The sequence below is a fragment of the Propithecus coquereli genome, unplaced genomic scaffold (genome assembly GCF_000956105.1).
Source record: "Propithecus coquereli isolate 6110/MARCELLA unplaced genomic scaffold, Pcoq_1.0 Scaffold7, whole genome shotgun sequence".
Lineage (NCBI taxonomy): Eukaryota > Metazoa > Chordata > Mammalia > Primates > Indriidae > Propithecus > Propithecus coquereli.
The window spans coordinates 9,321,656-9,345,949 of record NW_012153062.1 but is presented as its reverse complement, the minus strand read 5'-3'; the positions used below and the strand labels follow the sequence as shown (position 1 = coordinate 9,345,949).

Here is a 24,294-nt window from a genome sequence, read left to right as displayed (position 1 = left end):
TCTAAAATAGTCAAATTCATAAGATCGAAGAGTGCAAAGGTGGTTGCGAGGGGCTGGGGGGGAGGGGTGAATGGGGAGTTCCTAATCAGTGGGCATGACGTTGCTGTTAGCAAGATGAATAAACTCCAGAGATCTGCTTTAGAACATTGTACCTATAGTTAACAAAATTGTATACTTAAAAATTTGTTAAGAGGGTAGATCTTATATTTAAGTGTTCTTAGCAAAATAAAATAAAATTTAAAAAATTTCACATTTATGAAATTTGATCGTCATCTCTATTGATAATATTAGTAACGGTCATTATTGAGAGTGAAGTGCTAGCACTGCTTAGCGCTGCAACTAGTGCTTGTCACGATTATCTCTTACACATTTTCCAGTAACCCTGGAAGGAAGATACTACCCTTTCCCCCATTTTAAAGATGAGGAAACAGAAGGATTAAGCAAGCTGCTTGTGGTCACCTAGCTTACAAATCGCAGAGCCAGGATTCAAACTCAAGCTCCTCAAGTTCAGTGCCGTGCTTCCAGCCACTAGGATTCTAAAGTATTAGTTGAATTTTCTAGTATGACCGATTGTCTTGTTCTTGAGAGGAGCCACTTACTGCCTTAATGACCAGTGATAGATATCCTCCAAAAAAGTGGAGATTGGGCATGGAAAATGTAACCAAGGAATATGTTTCTGTTTCTCATGTTTGTTTGTTTTTTCTTTTGCCTTTTCCTATAGTAAAACAAATGCTTTAGAATGACTGGAAATTCTATGCCATTTGTGGAAAAGTGGGTGGGTGAAAATAATCCATAACGCTTAACTTTTAAAATTATTTAAGATTATATATCAGTGAAGGAAATCTCATTTGATCCCCACGAACCCTTTGCCATCCCCCCATTTAATTCTGTGAGTCAAAGAAAAGAAAGGTACAGAGTATTTATTAGATCAGCTTAGTTCTTATTACCATGCTTCCACTACCTTGGATATTTTCTGTATTTAATCCGTTTACATGTTATTTGCATGTTGCCATGGTAAATCTCATTCCTTGATGTGAGAAACCTTAATGCTGAAGGAGGTTTTCTTTAAACCCTGCTTTTTCATTTCCACATTTTATCTTGGTGTTACTAAGGCAACCCAACTAATTTCTTTTCTCTTTGAAGTTGATTCCCTTAGGCTGTTATACCCTCATGCTGACTCATTCATGTTCTTACAATTTTTTTTCTAGTTTCATTCCTGCAGCTACTTTCCTTACACAGATGCTTTCTGCTTTTCCTTCTGTAATCATAAGAGATGGTGCACTGTCGGTGTAGTGGTTAAGTATTTGAAGGGATTGCAAAGCCCATTGATGATTAGAAAAGAGCTATGGACCTTCTCATCAGAAAAATGTCAGTTTAAGAAATAATGAATGAAAATATTGAGTATATAGATGCTATTTAAGTATCTCTTATCCAAATCTATTTGGTTCTTTGGTTTTCAATTGCAAGTTGCAAGAGTTTGTGTAGCAAGGAATTTATCAAAAAATCTATCCAAATCTATTCCATTTCTACATTCAGATTGTGAAAGTTAAGATACCTGTTTATTTTTGTTCTCATTTCTTCATCCCAGGGTAATCTCATGCTTGGTTTTATAGCCTGTCCTTTTCTGACAGGTCTCTTGGAAAACTACTTGGAGGAGTTATAGTAATTGCTAGCTGGCACGCATCTTTCCCAGTGTTGGTCTGGCTCACACGAGCCCTTTGCATTTGAATCAGTGTAAGGAGCTGAGGAGCAAAGAAAGGGGGTAATAGATAACACATTTTTTAGTTTTCTTGTTTGTAGATCTATTGCCCACATATTCTCTTTATTTTCTTTTTGAAATGGGGTCTTGCTGTATTGCCCAGGCTAGAGTGCAGTGGCACAATCACAGCTCACTACATCCTCTAACTCCTGGCCTCGTGCATTCTTCCTGCCTCAGCCTGCCAAGTAGTCACATATCCTATTAATATTATAACTTCTTAGTTATCTTTTATCCCCTGTGATTGGCACTTAGGTTAGGTAAAAAATGTCGAAAGAGGGAGGGAGGAAGAAAGGTTAGAGAGGAATAAGGAAGAAAAGGAAGGACAAAAGGCATGTCAAAGGAAGGGAAGAAGAAAAAGAGAAAAGTATAAAAACAGACCAAAGGAGACTATTCCCGAGCCTAAGATTGAATTTCCTATATATAGTTCAGAAGTCAGTTCCTAAAGAGGAATTCTGGATGGATTTTGAGTGAGATGACTACATGGCAGGCTGGCATGTGCGTGGACAGTTGCAGGGGAGAAAAGCAATCTTTGGACCTCACTGTCACCACTTGTAATCAGACTTCTGAAATTGTTGAGCAGCGCCCTAATGGTGATGACTGGCCCACTGAGATTCTAAAGCAACGTTCACTACGCATGGTGAGAATTTTGTGAACTCAGTACCAAACATGGACTATTGAGGGGGAGTTTTGGGGCATTTTCACATGGAATTAATTTTTACACTGAATTAACATTGAGGCATCACCTGGAAGATGACCCAATAGAGGCTGAGGTGGGCTCACATGTTTTGGAAGGCACTTTGCCTCATTTGACAGCCAGGTGCCATGCGAAGCTGCTGAGTTCTACATGCTTCTACAGAAAAGTTGTATTGGACAGATGTTCGTGCATACCTTAGAAAGAGACTTTGGGTGAGTGTTGGTGACATTTTGCCAATTCCATCTAAGAACATGTGACTCGTTACCCTCCTTGTCTCAGGGCATCTGGACCAGCTTGGGCTACCCCATCATTACAACTCTAGAGATAGAACCTTATGCAAAATAAATAGAAACAGAACATTTATAATAAGTAATGGAGGGCAAAATGAAACATCTTAAGAGGGGTAAGAAAGCTACCACATTGTAGACTTTGCATTCTGGAAAATTCTCCTCCTGGGCTCCAACTTTATCTAGCTAACTATTACTATTACTACTTACATTTCATATTTCTGTGCACATATCACTTCCTAAAACCCCAGTAGCCCAGGTACTTCTGTATACTATCAGAGTATCATGAACTTCTATTTCATCATGCTTGTCACAATTGAGACTAAATGGTTGTGTGTAATTGTTTACCATCTGTCTTTCCACCATAATGCAAGGCTTATAAAGACACAGGGGCTTACTCATTGCTTTGTGCACACTAGTGAGCTCAATACCTTGCAGATAAAAGCTGTTCTGTTCCTTGCAGAAGGAATGAATAAAGCTGCCAGGCCCTGTGGTAGGTGCTAGGGATATAAAACTTTCAAAGACCTCACATCTGTCCTTGAGAACAAGTAGCTGTCTCCATTGATAATCTGTCCCTCCCTCAGCCTCCAGAAAGGGAAAGACCAAGCGTGAATCAAGATCCTAGAGCATTCTCCACCTCCACTGCCCCAAGTCCCATTTTTTTCCCACAAGAATCCCAAGACTGACTGACCCTGCTTATATCCAAGGACATTGAATAGAAATGAACCAACTTATCTTTCCACCAATTTCCATTTGTCTGTTCAGGGGTTATTTACTACTTATTTATTTTTGCAGAAACAATTTTAATTTATGTCTATGTAACCGTATTTTTGGATGCCTAAAACATTGGTCTGTGTTAAGTTTTTAAGATGGGTCATCTGAAAAGAGGATCCAACATGATGGAACAAATAACAACAAACATCCCCACGATTGTCCCATAAGCCCTGTCCTTTCCCTTGGCCCTGAGCCTATTTTCCACTACCCCAAAACATCATCTGCTTCACTCCTGAATCCCTCTTCGGAACTTTCAAAGATGTCTCATCTTCGAAGTGCTGTACTTCTAAAAGTAAGTTTTTTCTTGTTTCTTCCTTACTTTTTTCTACTAAGCCTAAGCACTGAATTCCTGTGGCCTTTCTATGCAATTTTTTAGTTTTTAGTTTTTGTTATTAATATATTTAGACCTCCCAATTTAACAACTCTGAGCTAGTTTTGCTCCTTCCAAGCACCCCAATATACCTTTCATCCTGCTAATGAAGTTGCTGAGCAAAACCAGTCCTGAAATCAACTTTAGATGTCACCCTGCAAGTTGGTATACTCCCAGATCTCCGTATCTTGTTTTCTAGGTCTTTCAACCATTTTTAAAAATACATTTGGCAAGGCTCTAGATATCTTTGAGATGCTTTTCTCAGGAAGACCTCATATGGCCCCAAGCCAGCTTTCTTACTAATAATAGCAACTGCAAGTAAACTATTTCAAAATACTATACAGTTTGTCTATAAAGATGGCACTGCTAAAAATCAGCTAGGCTTGGTTGCATGCTCTTAGAGTCCCAGCTACTTGGGAGTCTGAGGCAGGAGGATCTCTTGAGCCCAGGAATTGGAGGTTGTGCCACTGCACCACTCCAGCCTGGGCAACAGAGAAAGAAAAAGAAAAGTCACTGCTTTTGGTCTTCTTCCAAGTTAGCTAATGGGCTTTAATTTCTTTTTTAAATCTACTTTCTTTGTACTGAGAAGGGATTCAAATTAATAAATCCGAGATCTTACATTTAGACCATTCTTGTAACTTTGTTTTTAATTATTCATTTATGTACTCAATAAATACATATTCAACAACTATTATGTCCCAAACACTGTGAGGTGTTGGGAGAACAATGGTGAGCAGAATGGAAATTATCCCTGCCTTCCTGGAGCTTGTAGTCTAGGGGAGACCAACGTTAATCCAAGAACACAAATGAGTGGAAAATGCTGTCTGCGATGGGGCCATCAAGGGACATCCACAGGCCACAAGAGCCTGAAATGCTAGATTTGACCTAGTCAGGGAGATTGGAGTTGGACTCCCTGAGAAAGTAATGCTAGAGTCTCGGTCTGCAGTATGCATAGGAGTTTGCAAAGCAAGGGGAGATTGAAAGAACATTCTAGTTGTAGGATTAGCACCACAAGGCCCTGCCACTGTTACATATTTTTTGTAATGACTTTTCAGGATCCACATAGATCGTTGGCTTTTGCTATCACGTAATGTATTTCACCTAGCTTCATTATTTCTTTTTCAGGGGGCTAGTTGTTTTTATCTTTTTAAATTAGAGAATGTATTCATCTTCAGAAACAATATGTTTTAATTAAATGATTTATATTTTACAATAATTTTTTTCACGTAGATTTTTGGCACAATCTAGATTTGAGAGGCCAGTAGCCTTTGACCATATCCTCCTAGAGCTTTCATATAAAGAAACCTTTTATGCCCTCTCTCAGCCTCTAGAATGTGTGACTCTAGGAGTATTGAATGCCTTCACATTCAGTTTTATTTATCTTTGCTGTGAGAAAAGAAAACTTGGAAGAGGGAACTCATAAAATGTCTAACTTTGAAAAAATGGCCATTAAATCAATATGTTAAACTTAGAGCCAAACTCAATAATTATTTTTCCTGTAGACACAAAGCCTTGCATTAAATATGTATTGGCTGGATGGACAAAAACCTAATATTCTAATTTTTAGGTGCATTCATGTCAGTTTTAATACTCTGATGATGGAAGTTTCATAGTTGTTGATTTCCTCCTGCAGAGTTGTTTTTTCCTGGAGGCTGGAAGACCTGAATTTTTTCCTTCCATCATGGATTTACTGAGCACATCCAACAGGAAAGACAAATAAAGAGCTGGCATGAGATGGACAACAGCCTTCTTGAAAGCCCCAAAGAGAATTATTCAGCAATTAGTGTTTTTCTGCTGTTACCAAACTTTTCATAGTCCCTGATCCTTCCTAGGAGTGAAATTTTAAATGGTAGATTCCTATAAAGATTAGTTTAATAAGAAAGGAAGACAAAAACAATCATGCTCTAAATCCATTGGTCTTTCAATCTCTCACTTGAAACACCAGTCTCTTGTCTCCTGAGCAGTATTACTTGGTTTCCTAGTTGTATTTAACATAGCTGAAAATTTTTAAATTTATCTGTACTTAAAAAAAAAAAGAACCACGTGGGAAAGTTTTTGGCAAAAAGTTGCTTTAGTAGGCCAAGCGCAGTGGCTCACGCCTGTATTCCTAGCACTCTGGGAGGCCGAGGTGGGAGGATGGCTTGAGGTCAGGAGTTTGAGACCAGCCTGAGCAAGAGTGAGACCCCTTCTCTGCCAAAAACAGAAAAAAATTAGCTGGTCATGATGGCTTGTGCCTGTAGTCCCAGCTACGTGGGAGGCTGAGGCAGTAGGATTGCTTGAGCCCAGGAGTTTGAGGTTGCAGTGAGCTATGATGATGCCACTGTACTCTACATCTGGTGACAGAGCAAGACTCTGTCTCAAAAAAAAAAGAAAAAAGTTGCCTTAGTCTCCCTGTCGCACTTTTGGTTGGGTGTTTGTATAGGTACTAGTCTACCATCTATGTTTGTGAAAAGATATTTGGAAAACAAGCTAAATTTCCTGTCAGAACAGAAAAGACAACTTTCCCACTATGCAATCTTAAGAATTCAGCTCCACAAACAATTTTTGAGCATTTTAGGCCCCAAAGCGAGAAATGTGAAGTAAAAGGTGACTCCTGCCTCTTCAAATTACTCTAAACTTCGGAAGTTAAAAAATAAACAAGAAACTTAATTTTAATGTTCTCGAGGGCAGGAGTCTTTCTGCCTTCTCCACCTTCCTGTCCTCACTATCCCTTTGTCAGAAGGAAAGCAGCATTCCAGGTAGATGCATTCTCCAGCACTTGTTTTGCCTGGATTTTCTGGCCTGCGCGGAGCTGAATGTTCATGGTGTGTCTGTCTTCTTGGCTCAAGGGGTAAAACTAGATTGGAGATAAACTTCAGCCTCCTTTTATCCACTGAAGGAAGGAATCAATATGCTTCAAAACAATCATTATGGAGTAACTCAATTTAATCCTAGTCTTAGTTACTGGATGTTGAGACTGATAAGGTGATGGGGTAAACCTTGTCTGAACCATGATATTGAGAAGTTGAGGGGAAATACACAGCCTTTTCAAGAGTTTAGAATCCTATTGGAGGGTATGTACACATTGTAACTTCTAGAAGACTGTTCTGTTTTAAAGGAGATAGTCAAGAAGGCCAGTAGGATGCAGAGAGCTGAGCCATTTCTCAGAGAGACTGTAGGTACACTCAGAGTAACCAAGGTGGAGAAAGGAATGACCAACATTTGGTGATCATCTTTTATGGTCAGTTTTTAAAAGACTATTAGATACTAGCTTAGCCTCATTTCAGAAAGGATTTCTGAATTTAAATGTACTTGAAATGTGTACAATAAGCATTACATAATTATTAGTATCATATAGATATAGCTAAAGCTTTTTGACAAAAATCTGAAAGAAATTAAAGCCTTCTTTTAAGACCTCAGCAAGATTTATAATTGCAATATTCCAAACCATTATATTGTTAACAAAACTTTTTTATGTTTAGATCTGTTTTCTATCACTTGTTTCTTCATAGGGTAATGTTCTGACAAGGGAATCACAAAATGTGGTCATTTCCTTGGGTACAAGCTAAGACCTAACAAGGCATTATTGATCAATACATCCTCTTTAGCACTAGTGGCAGAACATTGTGCATTAAAATTTCAATGATCCTTAACCTCGAAATTATAAATTATTCCTGACTTCTTTCTTCATCTCAAACATGCTCTTCAGTAGTGGATGTTCTTTGAGTAATCATTATTTATAATATGGAGCTATATGATAATAGTCTCCCTTTTATTTATTTCAGTGTCAAGCTTTATATTAATATAAGGGGATAATAACAAAATACAAGAGTTTGGTCCTTACTACAAAATGCTCAGTTGGGTATGTGTATATGTATGAGTGTATGTTTAAGTCTATTTCAATTTAATAAATATGCATTGAGGGCCTCTTCTGAGACATTGTGCTTTTTCTAGAAGATATGGAGATAAACAAGATATGAACACTATCCTCAGTGAAACAAAAATACTGTAACAATCTATTTAAATGCACCAGTGGCACAGGAAACAATAGTCAATTCTATTTACAAAGAAGAGCAATTTCGATTCATGCTTTTATAGGAATTTCTTTAATGAATATTCTTCCATGAGTGTACATGTGGGTGAGGGCGTGTACTTTGTCTATTTTGTTTATTTCCATTCCCTCAGCACCTAGCACAGTGCCTGATATATAATTCACTCTCATATTTAATTTACAGCAAGCACGTAAATGAGTGAAAGTGAATCATGCTTGTGAGAGGGAAAAAGCAGCTACTGATCATAATATATAACAAACTTTTAGTGGATTCAAAGGCCTATGACTGTGATAAAGATAACTGTGGAAACTAGCATGTAAAGCAAAGGCATTAAGATGTACAGTCAGAAATACACAGGATTAAAAGGATGGTTTTTAAAAAGAATATAATCATAAAGGGGATAATATCCTCATTGGTTAAGTGAGAACTGGAATATCTAGGTGGGAGTAATTTTTGCTCCCCTCACCACCACCTTTAGAAAAACAGGTTAAGCTTAATTTGAATACTTCCCAAATGTGTAATTGGGCCATTAACTAAACATATGACGTCATGGAAAAATCTAAGGAGAAGATGATACAGAAGTATCCATTTTGTCGCAAGTTCAACTTGCCTCCTAAGATTCCTTTGAGTGAAAAGTTCTCTCATTTTATGATGCTTCCAGGGCAATATAGCTTAAGAATAATTTAAATTTATTATTATTCATTTATTTTTTATTTTATATTGTCAAATAAAGGACATGAAAAGAGAAATTGGGGCATGAGAAAAACTCTATTTAAATGATTTGTCAGCCAGGTGTGGTGGCTCATGCCTGTAATCCCAGCACTTTGGGAGGCCAAGGCAGGAGGATCACTTGAGGCCAGCAGTTCAAGACCAGCCTGGCAACATAGTGAGACCCCCCCCATCTCTACAAAATATAAATAAATAAATGAATAAACTGTTTCTTAGTACATTATATTAGCATATTATTTAAGTTCTAGTCAGCATCATATGGTATTAGCAAAGAGCTCTAGAAGAAGGAAAAGATTTGGTCAGAAGTCAGAGTTTACCACTAGCTGTGTTGCTTGGACAAGTCATCTAATCTCTCTTGGCTCAAGTTTTTCACCCCATTAAATGAGGGGTGTGGACTGAATGATCTCTTTTGTCCCTTTCAGGTTCTAAAATTTTATAACCCATTTATGATTTTCTCTTTTAATGAAATACATTTCTACAGAACCATATAATTATTTTCTTCTTCAGTGGATGTCTCTAGAAATATCTTGTCAGGAGTACCACAACTACGTAATAAAACATAATAAAACACAATCTAGAGTCATGCTCTCCTAAGGGAGAAAGATATAATTTTTATGTAATTGGGAAAATTTGGCTTTATTGTCCCGCTTATTTCCACCTTTGCACTGCTAGAAGAAAAGCAGTTTGTTTTGTAACTGATGTTTTGAGCATACCTGATGACTTGATTCTGATTTGTGAAGCCTTTGAGTACAACTGAGAAGAACCTATAAATTTAAAATCATGGTATTTCTGTGCTCTTCCTCTTTTGCACTTCTCCGTACTGGCTTCAGCTGTGCTAATGTCCTGGCCCTGCACTGTGGGACCTTCCTACCAAGACATTACTCAGACACACACTTTGCTTTTGTAATTATTATTTCTAAAGCTGGAGGCAATTGTACCCCCTTTCTTCATTAAAATTACTATATTCACTAATTTATTCATCAAACATCGGTGTCTAATATGTGCCAAGCATTATTTTCTAGGTACTTGCAATACATCAGTGAACAAAATAGAATTGAGAAATGAAGTTCTGCCTTCATGAAACTTACATTCATCTGGAAGGAGAGAGGTGATATATTAAAAAACATAATAAGCTTTTCTGACAGATTGAATGTGAATGTAAGAGACAGAAAGGAGTCAGGATGACTCCAAGATTTTTGGCCTAAGCAACTAGAAAGAGTTGCCATTTACTGAGCTAGGAAAGCTGCAAGTAGAGTAGGGCTTTGCTGTGGGGACGGGGAGTAAGGGACTGGGACAGGAATAGACTTAGGACATACCAAGTCTGATGTGTGTGGTGGGTATCTAAGAGATGTCAAGTAGATAGTTGGATCTGTGAGTCTGGGTGGAGATGTGAATTTGTAAAGTGTTCAGTTTAGACAGTATTGAAAGCATTGAGATCAGATGCAGTCACCAGGAGACTGAATGAGTTATGGAAGAGAAGATGACCAAAGGCTAAGCCCTGGGGCTCCAAAGTAAGAAGTCAGGAAGAAGAGGGGAAATAAGAAAGGAGTAGAAAAAGAAATCGCCAGGAAAGTAGGAGGAAAACCATAAGGCTGTGGTGTCCTAAAAGCCAAGTGAGAATGGTCAAATTATGTCAAATGCTGCTGACAAATCAAATAAGATGAGAAATGAGAACTGTCCATTGGATTTAGCAACATAGATAAACAATACACATAAGTTTCTTTTCTGTTGAATTCATATTTCATGTGCTCACAAATTATTAAATTATTTTTATTCATAAAATAAAAGGGGCTACTCACTTGGGTACTGATATGATACTTGTCATCATTTGGAATTGACTCTATTTCCTTGAATGATACATGATTGTGCTATCTAAAGGTGATACTATTTATCCACTCTCAGAAAAATATGGAACAATATAAATGTTAGCAATACCTACCTGATAGCCATAGGAGAACAGTGTTAGCAATCATGTTGGAATCAAAGTAAAATAAGTTTGATGTTCTTTAGGTCATGGATTGATAAACAGAGTAGAATACATTATGTGTAATTAATTCTAGACAAGAAAGTACTAAAATTATCCTGGGAGGGGTGAGGATATATTGTTTTAAAAAGAGCCACATAAATAAAAGAAATAAGAAACTCTCTCTGTTGGCACCTCACTTTACCAACATTCTTCACCAAAGAATTATGTGACATCTTTAAGAAGTAAAATTGTGTAGAATATAGACCCATTACATTGCGGTTTTTGTAATAAGTATTTTAAATACGAAAATGTGTGTGGGTTTCTGCAAAAGGCTACAGAAACAGAGATATAGTGTAAAATTTTACATTTAAAAAGTTGGGATACCAGAATCTATTTAATTTGAATGCCACATTTCTGAAGACATTACTAATAAGATAAACTAAAATCTTTTATAGTAAGTTAAAAATTGGGGTTGGAGGAGGTATAAGGATAATCATTTATATTTCTAAAATAGAAAAAATGTTTAAATAGAAGTAAAATTATGCTGATTAAGTTTTAGCTCCCTAACTGTTTAAAGCCAGCAGATTATTCAGAATGGCTCCCTAGGCTGGAAATGATAACTCTTGAAATTGTCACAAATCAGTTGGAAATGACAGTGGTAATAAAAGAAAAATCAATCAAGTGTGGCTGTCACTGAAATGCATGAATTTTCAGAGGTGCTGAGAGTTGTGAAAGAAAAATACGAAAAGAAAAATTCAGTTAAGCAGCCAAAGGGCCATTTACCCTCTCTTTAGTTTTGGAGATTTTTACTCAGCTCTCCCCTTATTCCCCTTTTGGCATCAAAAACATTAAGGATTAATGCTGTTTTGGATATTGGTTTGGGGCCTTATAATATGTTAAATCAGTACATTTGTATGTAGTATATATACATGTATGTGGACATGTGCATACACATGCACATACATACACACTAAATCAAGAGTCGAAGTGTGATAAGATTAGTGTTATGACACTAAAAAACTTTGCCATCTTGACCAGCTGTTACTCTAACAAAGTCTCGTCATCCCTCTTAACTAGACTGTGCCAATGTTAAGAAGCAGTAGATAATACTTAAGTTCCTTAGATTCCTTAGTTCAACTTTATTTCCCATGTTAAAATCATGACATGTTGTGAGGCAACTCAGCCAAGGACTCAGAAAACCTCACCTGTTGTGAGTACTCAGGCCTTTGCTTTTTCAAGTAAAGCTATAGATAAAGAAACAGTGTCCCTCTGCCTCAGTGGTTCTCAAAGTGTGTTCCATGGAAGCCTAGTAACCTAAACCTGTTTAAGGGGACCCACAAGGTCAAAACTATTTTATAAATATAATGCTAAAATGTTTTGCTCCTTTTCCATTGATGGTACAAAAGCAATGGTGGGTTAGGTGCCTTGACATTACTCAAGATAGAGGCACCAAATTGTACTGAAGGGATTGAATTCTTTACTGGTACACACTTGCAATTAATGAAAAAGCAAGTTTCACATAATGTCCTTGTTGAAGCAGTAAAATTATTATTTTAATAACTCTCAACCCTGGACTGCATGTTTTATTAATACACTACATGATGAAATGGGAAGAATACACAAAGCATTTCTGCAGCCTTCCAAAGTACAATGGTGATCTCAAGACAAAGCCTTGGTGTGATTGTTTGAGTTGAAAGTTGAATTAGCTACTTTATCATATCACACCACTTTTACTTGAATAAAACAAATGATTATTCAGATTTGAGTATGCGACATATGTGTCCTCAAAAATGAGTGAAATGAGCCTGACGCTTCAAGGAGAAAAACTAATAATATTTGCTGACAGTGATAAAACTCAAACATTAAAGTGATAATTAGAATTGTGGAAAACTTGTATTCACCACCATAAGCTTGACAGCTTCCAAATACTTAAACATTTTTCTGATGATAGCAGTGATGATATTAATGAATGTGATTTTTTAATATTTTATTATGAAATATGTCAACATTTAGAAGATCTTAATAACTTAGTGATCCAGTGTTTTCTAAATTACCAATGCATGATGTTACAAAATAATATATGGGTAAAAATATCCATTCAAACTACAAAGTAGACTAATTAGTTTTAATATAATGGAGTTTAAAAGTTCTGTAATAGGCCGGGCGCGGTGGCTCACGCCTATAATCCTAGCACTCTGGGAGGCCGAGGCGGGCGGATTGTTTGAGCTCAGGAGTTCGAAACCAGCCTGAGCAAGAGCGAGACCCCGTCTCTACCAAAAATAGAAAGAAATTAATCGGACAACTAAAACTATATAGAAAAAACTAGCCGGGCATGGTGGCGCATGCCTGTAGTCCCAGCTACTCGGGAGGCTGAGGCAGAAGGATCGCTTGAGCCCAGGAGTTTGAGGTTGCTGTGAGCTAGGCTGACGCCATGGCACTCACTCTAACCTGGCAAAAGAGTGAGACTCTGTCTCAAAAAAAAAAAAAAAAGTTCTGTAATATAGTTTCCAGATTCCATATTGCAACTAACCAGTCAAGGTTTGGCATAGTATCAAAAATGAATATCCACAATGATACAAAAAACCTGTTAAAATACTCCTCCCTTTTCCAACTATATGTCTTTGTGAGGCTGTGTTTGATTTATAAATTTCAGCCAAAACAACATATATCACAATAGATTGATGTAGAAACAGATATGAGAATCCAGTTGTCTTGTATGTAATGCCAGATATTAAAAAGATCTGTAGAAATGTAAAACAATGCCATTATTCTGTCTAATTTTCGTTTTGGGAAATATAGTCATTTTTCATAATATATGCTAATGTAATGTTTATTTTTTAATGAACTATTATATATTTTAAAATATTTTTGGTTTTAATGTCTAATATGGTAAGTATTTATAGGTAAAACTTACAAATACTTTGGAATTCTTCTCATTACATTTTAGAGCATGAAAGGGGCCTGAGACCAAACCATTTGAGGTTCACTGCTCTACGTTGGTGCATTTTATTCCTGAAATTGTCTCTCACTTAAATAATTTAACAAGCTCAGTTTCCTCCAAGGTGTAATGGAGCTTATTATGGAATAGACAACAACCAAGACTACAGCACAGATAGTTGCTAATTATCACTGTCACTGCAGCTAGTTAGGGTCACTCTAAATCTGAGTTGTCTGGGCTGTGCTCCATGAATAAGCATCTGGATTTATTCATTCATTTATATAATAGACAGTTGTTCAGAGCCTCTTGTTTCTAAGGTAATTAATGGGGATGCAAAACAGAATGAGACAGTACCTTTTGAAGCAGAACTTTTGGAAATCAAGATGAGTTAGTGCCATTTGTGACTGCTGCTGAAACAACTGTGACTAGCAAACATTTGGGGCAATAAGACCGTAATGATTCATTGAGAAGAAAAGAGGCCATAAAGTGTCAGGAAAATCAAAGTTTGACTGGTCTGAAATTTTAATGATGCTAGGAACATGCAAAGTAATTTACTGAGCTTGCTGCGTTTGTCTGCACTATGTGTTTTGAGGATACACATATGCATAATATATAAAAGCTTGCAGCCTAGTGGAGTTAAGAAAGTTGTATTTTGGTAAAATGAAGAAATCGTAGCAAATGCACAGGTGTTAAGTAGGTAGGTCATAGGGGAGAACACCATCAGACAGTTGAAATTTTCAACATTGTGTTAAAGAACAAATCCAAAAGGAAGACAAATTATTGTTTAAGAAAAAGTCATAAAGCAGCAAGACAGAATGGATAACATTATAATTGTTTTGAAAACTATAACCACCAATGAATTCAAAGAAGAGGCTTTGCTTTTATCTGGGGTATTTATTGTACAGTTCTTAATTCAGTATTAGGGAAGGAAGGTCCATGAAACCAACAAGACTTGGGAGACTAAGCAGCAAATGTAGCCTTTCCCCGGCCTCTTTCATTAGGACTAAACAACAAGGACATACATAGAGAACTACACTATTGGATCTAAAGAAGGTAGAAGGGAGAGAAATTTTTTTTTGAAGAATAAATTGAATTTTATTATCTTTTTATTGTTATTATTATTATTATTTCAGCATATTATGGGCGTACAATGGTTTAGGTTACATATGTTGCCCTTGCCCCAATCTCCTCCCCCCCGCTGCCCCCGAGTCAGAGCTTCAAGTGTGTCCATCCCCCAGATGGTGCGCATCACACTCATTATGTATGTATATACCCATCCCCTCCTCTCCCCTCCTACCTACCCGACACCCAATAAATGTTATTCTTATATGTGCACTTAGGTGTTGATCAGTGTAATGGCCAAAAAACTATGAAAAAATGCTCAACATCTCTAAACATCAGGGAAATGCAAATCAAAACCATAATGAGATATCACTTATCTCCAGTGAGAAATTTTCTTTTTGCCCCTCATTGGCCACCCTATTCCTTGCCATAAGATAAAGAAAGAATATTTCGTCTCACAGTAGCAGGTTGATTAACCTGAAGTCCTGGATCCCAATAAAGGCTGTGGGAATGAGGAGTGAGGGAGGAGAATGCAAACCAAGAAAAGGATGCACCTCTTGTCCCCTTTTCCCAGAGCCTCAGGTGTGCCCCATTCATTTCTCTTCTGTCATTTAGAGAGAGAGAGGAGTTTCCAGGGCAAACTTATTTCTCAGAGAAAATCAGGATAAGTTTGAAGTTCAGAGTGAAACGTGAGAAGTATAGGAAATAGAGAAAAGAAATCAAGACACAACCATGGAGACAAAAAAAGGCAAGAGATTGGGTCCTCCCCACCCACGCCCACCACCAATAAGATCTTTCCTCTTAAAAGACAAGGACCGCATGGCAACGTTGTTTTCCTTCCCCATGGAGCAAGCAAAATGCTTTATAAATAGGGCTCATCAAAGAATTAACACACATGAATGCTGAAGTGACACTTAAAAAATAGTTTAAAGCAATAACCCAAGATGGTAAGATAAATAGCAAAAGTATTTGAAAGGATAGGCTCTATTCTTTCTAGCATCTTTGTGTTCTGTTTAGGGGAAGTAAGGGTCCAAGAAATAACTGGGACTTGGCAACTGTTCTGGCCCTGGTCTCTTTGTCCCACATGGAGCACAAAGGGAACCCAATCATTGGACAACAAATCAGTGAAGGTACTTGCCTTTTCCACGTGAGTCTCTTCATTTCCTCAACTGGTGGTTTTATTCAGTGGCTCATTGAAACACTGACGTGCCTTGACAGCTCCTGCACTAATTCAGACCTCTGCTTCTGATGGGTTGAAGCCTCGTTTCAAATGCTGGTGACAATGCGGTACGTTGTACTTGATGATAAATTATTCACCAGAAATCTCTCCTTTCCCAGAAACATGATTCCTGTGACAGAGTTCCGGCAGTTCTCTGAGCAGCAGCCTGCCTTCCGGGTGCTGAAGCCGTGGTGGGATGTCTTTACTGATTACCTCTCGGTGGCCATGCTCATGATCGGCGTGTTTGGATGTACTCTACAGGTAGGCGTCTAGACCCATGGCAAACCGTGGGCCAGAGCAAGACACCAAGTCAATGAGACCTCTTAAAAGATCTGGCTGTGTGATTTTTAATTGTGTAAATATTAGTTCCTCTTCTCTATTTGTATATCATATTTGTAATCATGGCAGGGAGCCTGAAACACTTATTCACTGAACTTTCTTAATAAGGTAAAGATGGTACTTATAAGATTTCAATGAGCGCAAAGAGCAGTTAACTGTAGTGAAGTAGTGTTTGATGTTAATAACATCAAAGGGGGCCCTTATCTTTCAAAGTTGGCTTTAGAGTGAACTATAGTATGGGTACCCAGTGCCATATATATCGCCAAATGGAACTTTTTGCTTTTCTTCACTTTTTACACTTACCCTTGATACGATTTGCTGGAGGAAGTAGCATTTTGACAGGATACTGATTTTACCCAATATTTAGTTCTGAATTAAAAAGTAACCCAACCAAAATTTAAACTATAGAGATGCTATATATTCATATATTGAATCCAGATATATTTTGCATACCTGCTATGTGCCAGGCACTGTACTTTGAGAACATAGATATCTCTAAGCAGGTCGTTTTATAGGAGAACTGAATAAACAAGCAATCAGAAGAAGTTGTGTTATGCTCTGATAGAGGTGTCCTCAAGGCACTGAGGGAGTGCTGAGGAGGGACACTCGGCTTGGGAACAACAGAAAAGGTAGATGGTTCAGTTAAAACTTGAAGAGCCAGCTGAAGTTAGGGAGAGGAGACCAGGTTGTGGGAGAAGGTGCCAGAAGAGAAAAGAAGACTCTAAGTCATGGATATGAGAAAGAATGTGACTTCTTTGGGAAACCGTCAATAGGACTGGCACAGATCAGGCATCAGCCTGGGTTGGCACCATGCTTGTGAATAGAATCACCCAGGGAGAATGTGCTCAGTGAGACCATGTCAGGAATAACATTAAAGAGTAAATGGGGGAGCAAGAGGAGCGGCTAGGTCAGGTGGCATCCAGGAGAGAGGAGGGTGTCAGAAGTCAAAGGAAGGTCAGTGTTGGCTCGCAGCACTCAACCAACTCATGGACTAAGGAGAGAGGCAGCAACTAGATCATTAGAAATCTTACTTTCAGAGGTTGGGATAGTGAATGGAAATTCAAGTAGAGGCTCTAGAGTAGATGTGACTTTAGGTCGATCAGCTGGAAGAGGAGGTAGGAAGAGAGAGAAATAGCTAAAGTGGTGCAGAGTGAAAGTAAAGTCCTTTTAACGCATTGACTACCATGTGAGTTGCATTTAAGTCAGGCTAGTTTTGACCCCAGGGCCTCATGAAGCAAAACCCTGTAGTTGGTTCTTGAAAATCTTATTAATGTTCTTATTGTTACAATTAATATTGACAATTTAATTCTAAAAACGTGGATTGCATTGCATATAACTCACAGAGAACAATAAAAAATAACAAATTAGAAAGGATTGTTTTGTTTTAATAAAACACCGTGGCACCAGGGAAAAATTATTTTTTCCAGTGTGACAGTCAATATGTTAAAGCTGATTTTAGTAATAGTTAACGCATAGTGCTTCCTGTGTGTGAGGCACTCTTCTGAATACTTTACACATTTTTTAACTCATTTCATCTTTATTGCAACTCTAAGTCGTATGTGCTGGTCTTATCCCCATTTACAAAGGAGACACCTGAGGCACAGAGAAGTTAAGGAAACCTCCCAAGGTAGGTGGCAAAGCCCTTATTCAAACCCAAGCAATTGGTTCCAAAGTCCCTGTTCTTAATCCCTAACACCGTGCTGCTTCTTATTTGGTCACTGAAAACATTTTGCACCCTCAACCACCCACCTACCCACCCAAAAAAGGATGCCAATGAGATGCCAGAGTCTGAAAGAAAGAGCATAAATTCATTCATAAATAGAACAAATGGTTGTTGAAGAACTTACTGTGTGTCAGGTACTGTTCTACCAAGAGTTATCAGTGAAGGGGGAAAAAATACAAGACAAAAATTCCAGCTTCGTGGAGCTTAAATTCTGTGGGGGAAAAATGAGGAAAATACACAAAATCAATTAGTACATTATATATATTAGAAGATGACAAGGGCAATGGGAAAAAAATAAAGCTTGCAAGGATGATAGAAGGTCCCAGCAGGTGAGGTAAGAGTTGCAATTCTCAAACAGGATGGCCTGGGAAGGCCTCATTGGGAAGGTGAATTTTGGCCAAGGAATTGAAGGAGGAGCAGGAGCAGGCCATGCAGATGTAGTGGAGGAAGCCAGCCAGAGCCAGGGGAACAGCAAGAGCAAAGGATACATAGTCAAAAGGTTAACAGCACCCTTCCCCTTCTGCAGAGGAATTGACTTCACTTTCTTGGCTTTCTAGTTCTGTTTCCCTGGAGATCCAATAAAAGTGAGTGTTAACTGTGTTACTAGGCAACATTGCTTATGACATAAATGACCACTGATTGGCCAACTGCATCTGGGCTGGGAGAGATCACTCTAGACAGATAGGAAGCCATATCATTGGACTTCTGTGATTGTGGTGACACTTGTAACTAAGCATGCTTCTTGACACATCGAAGATTTATCTATTGAGTTACAGGAGATACTGGCTCCTTTGGGGCACAAGTCTTTTAAGCCAGGGTAAGTCCTGAACCTGCCTAAGTTGGATCTCTTCCTTGCACCTGAGATGAAATGGGGAGGAGAGGCTCAGGGAGGGACTAGCTTCTGGGTGGCAGTGTGGACACTATGTGGACAGTTGTGAAGATTTTGCCAAAGGGGGAAAGCCTGTGCTGCCTGGCCGGCAAGTTATGACTCTAATCCTGCATCTTTCCAAGTGATTCTGGTGCCAAATGAAGTTTATGGTGATCTGAATAAGTCTGAATGTTAAGGTGAACCTAGAAGGCCACCTGGTGATGATGTTACAGGCCTGAAGCAGGGGTATCGCCAGCCTGTTGAGGGCAAAGCCAGGAGGCCGGTGTGGAGAGCAGTGTGAGTGAGAAGAGCAGTAGGAGCTGAGGCCCCAGTCACGATGGGAGCCAGATCGTGTAGTGCCTTGTAGGCCACTGAAAGGTTTGGCTTTGCTCTGAGTGGGATGGGACATGTTTGGAGGATTTTGAGCAGAGGATTGTCCTGATCTGACTCATGGTTTAACAGGACCATGCTAGCCACTGAAAATATGTTGCAGGGGCTGAGGATGGACACGGGGATTATTCAGAAGGCTATGCAATAATCCAGTCAACAGATAAATCAGATGGTTTGGACCAGGGTGGAAGCAGTGGTTCTGGATATGTTTTGAGGAAAAACCACCAAGATTTGCTCAAAGATTGAGCATAAAATATGAGAGAAAAGGAGAAATCAAGGATGACTCTAAGATTTTTAGTCCTGAGCAACTTGAAAAGTTTGGTTTTGAGCATGTTAAGTGAGAGATATATGTTCAGCTTCCAAGTGGAGATATTAAGTAATCAGTTGGATATAAGACCAGGAGTTTAGGGTTAGTGGTGAATGGTCATTTTCAGGAAGAAGGAGATGATGGATCCAGGATCCTGGTGGAAGAAGGATTACCCTTGATTTGGGTGGAGGGGATCTTCCAGCAGAATGGAAATGATGGCCACTAATGCGTTATATTTGGAAGGGGGGCAGAAAGATGGGAATTCAAGCCTTTTGGCTTCTGGTTTCTCTGTGATGTAGAAAGCAGCACAGCTGCTGAGAGATTGTGAGGATGAGGGAGGTAGTGGAGTGGGGACCTCAAAGAGGAGGGCAAAGATTTGGGAAGGCCAGTCTGGGAATTATTAATAGTAGAGGGAGGTGATACAGATCAACAGGAGGACCATGAATCTGCCTTTATGACTGTGCCACAGCTCATGGCACTGCTGCAGGATCTGCCCAACAAGCACAAGGAATTGTTTCTCTTGTTCACACTCCCATGGCAGGACGAAGTGCAGAAAAGAGAAAGGACACAGAAATCTATAAGAACTAGTAGTTGGAACAAAATGAATGAAAACGAGAGTGTACCTATGAAAAAGTCTATGACGGACAGCCTTTAGGAGATGTGCCTGTGTTGAGTTCAGCAGAGGATTCAAGCACAACTTAAACCACTCTGTACAATGGCCAGAATCGTCTCCCTGCGGCACAGCCCTTCCATGTCTCTCCATTGTCCAGAAGCCTTTGGAGCGCCCACCAGGCCCCTGCTCTGCACCACCACCATTACCTCCTGTGGTCACTGCCTCTCCTCAGATAGGTCACCTAAGCTGGGCCCTTCACCCATAGGCCTGTTTCATCTCTGTAGCCTTTAAAAAGAAATCCGATGCTAGTTGACTGGGAACAGGAAGTGAAGACTGAGATGCCAAGGTTCTGAGAACAAGTGAGATGCCCCGAAGGAATATTGCATCAGCACAGTGTTGAAGGCTGCAGGGCTCAGAATTCATACCATTCAACTCAGCAAACATCCCTGAGCTCAGCAATGTATCCGGCACCATGTGGGGTGCTAGACATTGAAAGAAAAATGGGGCACAGCCTATGCCCTCAGATTGCTAATAGTCTAAAGACCATAAAAATACATAAAAAATGCCTTCTAACATATAAGCACCTTGATGGTACCTCAGGAGCATTAAATACGATGTTGTCATCTCAACCACTGGAAGTTAGAGGCTTGAGGAATAGATAATGGAGCAAAGTCTCAAAGAATGAGTATACAAAACCGAAATATATATATTTAAAACAAGAATGGAAGGGAAAAAAATCAGCATTAACAGAAGATTTAGTGTGATCACTTCACAAAGACTGCATTGATCAGCACAGTGACCAGAGAGCACAGATGGCATTTTAGAGGGCAGAGTCAGGGGTATTAAACATCCTGAAATGGGTGGGACATTCCCACATAATAGAAGAATTGTTTTACCGAGAATGATAATGGAACTTCCATCAAGAAACACTGGTAAGGGAACCTGTACTAGAATCTGTATGTACTTTATTTAGTTCCCAGAACGGAGCTGTGGAAATAGATTAGTCCCCTTTTTCAGGTGAGAATTCTGAAGTATAGAAGGTTAGGTAGCTTGCCCCAAAGCCAAGAGGAATTCAGCCAGGATTCAGATCTCAGGCTGATTCTCCAGGGTATGCCTGTCACCCCTGTGCACACTGCTATCGAATATTAGGGAACCATCACCATTCCACAAATGGTGTGGCCAAAATTCAGTTTGTAACACAGGATTTTTAATATAAAAACAAGTGCAAAATGACCAAAAGGGAAAATGGAAAGTTACAGAGAATATCAATTTTCTGAATTACAGATTAGATTTTTTTAAAGGTTGTTCACCATATACTTGCTATAAAAAAGAATAACTTCTGACCTATAGTAAGCATTAAAGCAATATGAAATAATGTATGGTATAAATTATTAAAGTAAAACCACCCGGGATTCATATTACTAATGAAAGTAATGTTCCTTAGGGGAGGAATTTAAGTTCTTATTTTAGCTCTTCTATGATAATCCACTAAAATTGGCTTAATAACTGACAACTTTATAAAAGAAAGGGTTCTTTGTGAAGCTCAAATTCCTTTCTCATTTCCAAGGTGATATTAAAATAGTTAAAATATGTTTTTATGCCTTGATTTTCCCTTTGTAAAATGGAAGTACATTCTTTCTGATCTTATTTCCAAAGCAAGGTTTGAAAATATGACAAAGCAAAATCTAAGGTGAAGTGAGAAAGGACAGTTATTGATGATAAAATAGTAATCCAACAGCTTTTTGAGTAACTATTTTGTAAGTTGCTTTTTCTGTGCCAAGTAACAGTTGATTATGTGTTTATTCTTAAAAGGTTGTGTTCATACAGGTTTAACACTATACAGCTTTGAAAATACTGGGAAAGGAAATGGGTTATTGTCTATCAAAGGGGGGTTGATTCTTTCTTGCCCTGATGTAAAGGGATTAAAATTAGCACTCTTGTCTTACTTGTCTGACAAATATTTATTCATTTCTGGGCAAGTAGCTATTTTCAAGGCTGCCACGGAATAACAGCATGTATAAAGAGCATTCCTTAGATTACATCAGGCTGCATAGGAAACAAATATAAACTCACTATAAACCAGGAGAATGTAGAGTGTACATATCCCATTCCTGTACAGTCATACACCCTCAAGGACCAGTAGTGTAAACACCCAACTTTGTGCTATAAACATGATTCAAAAACTCAACATACTCAATAAAATAGTCCAAATCCTGAAAGGTCAACACGTTGCTTCCTGGAAAAATAAGATTGCTTTAGGTCTCTGCTCAGTGACTGCAGGTTATCATATTATGACCAAATCCAAAACAGCCCACAGGCAAGCTGTTACCAAATATAGAGTTAGCAGTTAGAAACCAGAAACAGGAACTGGAAGATGCAAGCCCCCTGGAAGTCCCAGGGGACCTGCCTTGTGATTGTTACATAGGAAAGACATTTCCTGCTTTCTGTGTTTGGTGTGTGTGGGGGAACAAGCAAGTGATTTCAATGACTTGAGACCACCTACAAAAACTCCCTGAGTACTTAGCCCAATCGCCGTCAGCAAAGTGGCAAGCAGGATCACACTGTCAAAGGGGTTGGGACGTCTGAGCTTGGTGGTCAGAGCTGATCTCCACTTTGATTTGTGGTGCATACCGAAGTTAATTTTTACTTCTCTGGTTTATACCCATCAATGTCAGCTCCACAGCAAATGGCCTTCAGGTGAAATGCTCACAGGCAGTTCACTGGAAGTTACAGGCAATAAAAATTCTAGATTCCAGAGTGATTTCAGAGGAGTTCATTTTGATAATGTGCCCTGAATTCTTGCTTCTACTCCCCTCCTGCGGTCCTCTGTCCCATAACATCTGGGATTTCTAGTAGATTTTTCTTTTGCCAATTTGAATTATAGATGGAGGCCCAGAAATTCTAACTTAGATTAGCCCATTGTTTAACGTGAAATCCAGAGTACTGATGAAATAGCGTACAACACTAATGCGTAGGCTTAAAATGAAGACCTCACCTAAAGATATGTTATATAATGTTTCTATGTACCCACTGCATATCACCATTCCACTACGGTCTGTGGGGAATACGAAACAAAAATTATTTGGATGGCGAAAATGATTTTAAAGAACAGCCTTTCTCATCTTTGTAGGGATGGTGGTGAAGGCTGTGAGAGAAACACTATCTCAAAACCCCTGTTAAATCTAGTGCTAAAAATATGCCTTAGTTAGGACCTCCTTTTTATGGTGGTTTATTCAAACTGATACTTTTGATCTTCCCTAGAACTTTACTTCTTGTCATCTATCACCTTGACAATTTAATGTGCAGTGAATTCCTGGCCACAAGAATAATATATGAGTGCCTCTCACCTCACCCTCTTGGGTTCAACACAGGACATAAATCTGAATGCTCTTCTTAGGTCATCTGATACCATCCGATGCCAGTCAATGAATGGGGGACACTTCCTTTTATCTCACTGTTATGCATTGTTATGATCTTGTCGCCTATTGATTGTTTAATAATACATCTTTTCCCTCAAATAACAAAGCACTGACAGAGTATCGGGCTTTTTTCTGTGTGAAGCAAATGAGATTTACTATATAGTTAGTGTCTGTTGTTGTTTCAATGTGTGAATCATTCAAAACTTCTGTTTAAAGATCTGTATATTAAATAAGTATACTATGACTTGGAGGGAGGTGGCCTTGTATTTCCAATCGGAGCCCTGGACCTGGAGATCCTCCCCAGTCTTCCAATCATGTCAGGCAAACAGACTCCCTCTACCACTTACTGCCCTCACTTTCTTTCTCTCGACGTCCTCCCCATTCCTTTGAAAGCACTGGTGACATTTGAATCCTCTCAGCCACATAGGGGCCCTGCGCTGAGGGTTAGGCTAACATTGGGACGTGTTTTCATCATAGGCTAGTAAGTTTCTGGGCTGTATGTGGAGTCTTCTGTTTCATATAAATAATGAGTACTGCTCCTTCTTCCCTTATGCTACTGTTTTCCTTTGTAAAACTGCATTTTTGTTATGTTTATTTTATGAATCCTATTGTTTTGGAACACCCAGTTTCATATAGTAAAAAAAAAAATTAATCCAGTAATATTGTTTTGTATGTTGTTTTACCGAGAATGATAATGGAACTTCCATCAAGAAACACTGGTAAGGGAACCTGTACTAGAATCTGTATGTACTTTATTTAGTTCCCAGAACGGAGCTGTGGAAATAGATTAGTCCCCTTTTTCAGGT

General features: G+C 38.7%; 1 protein-coding gene across 1 annotated transcript in view; it reads left to right on the top strand.

The window, feature by feature from the left end:
- LRRC8C (leucine rich repeat containing 8 family, member C) overlaps nt 1-24,294 on the top strand; it is an 87,653-nt gene that overhangs the window by 31,875 nt on the left and 31,484 nt on the right. The window contains exon 2 of the mRNA XM_012661154.1: nt 15,949-16,090. Within this exon, the coding sequence (XP_012516608.1) occupies nt 15,953-16,090 (138 nt within the window). The 5' untranslated portion in view covers nt 15,949-15,952. The remainder of the gene's footprint in view (nt 1-15,948; nt 16,091-24,294) is intronic.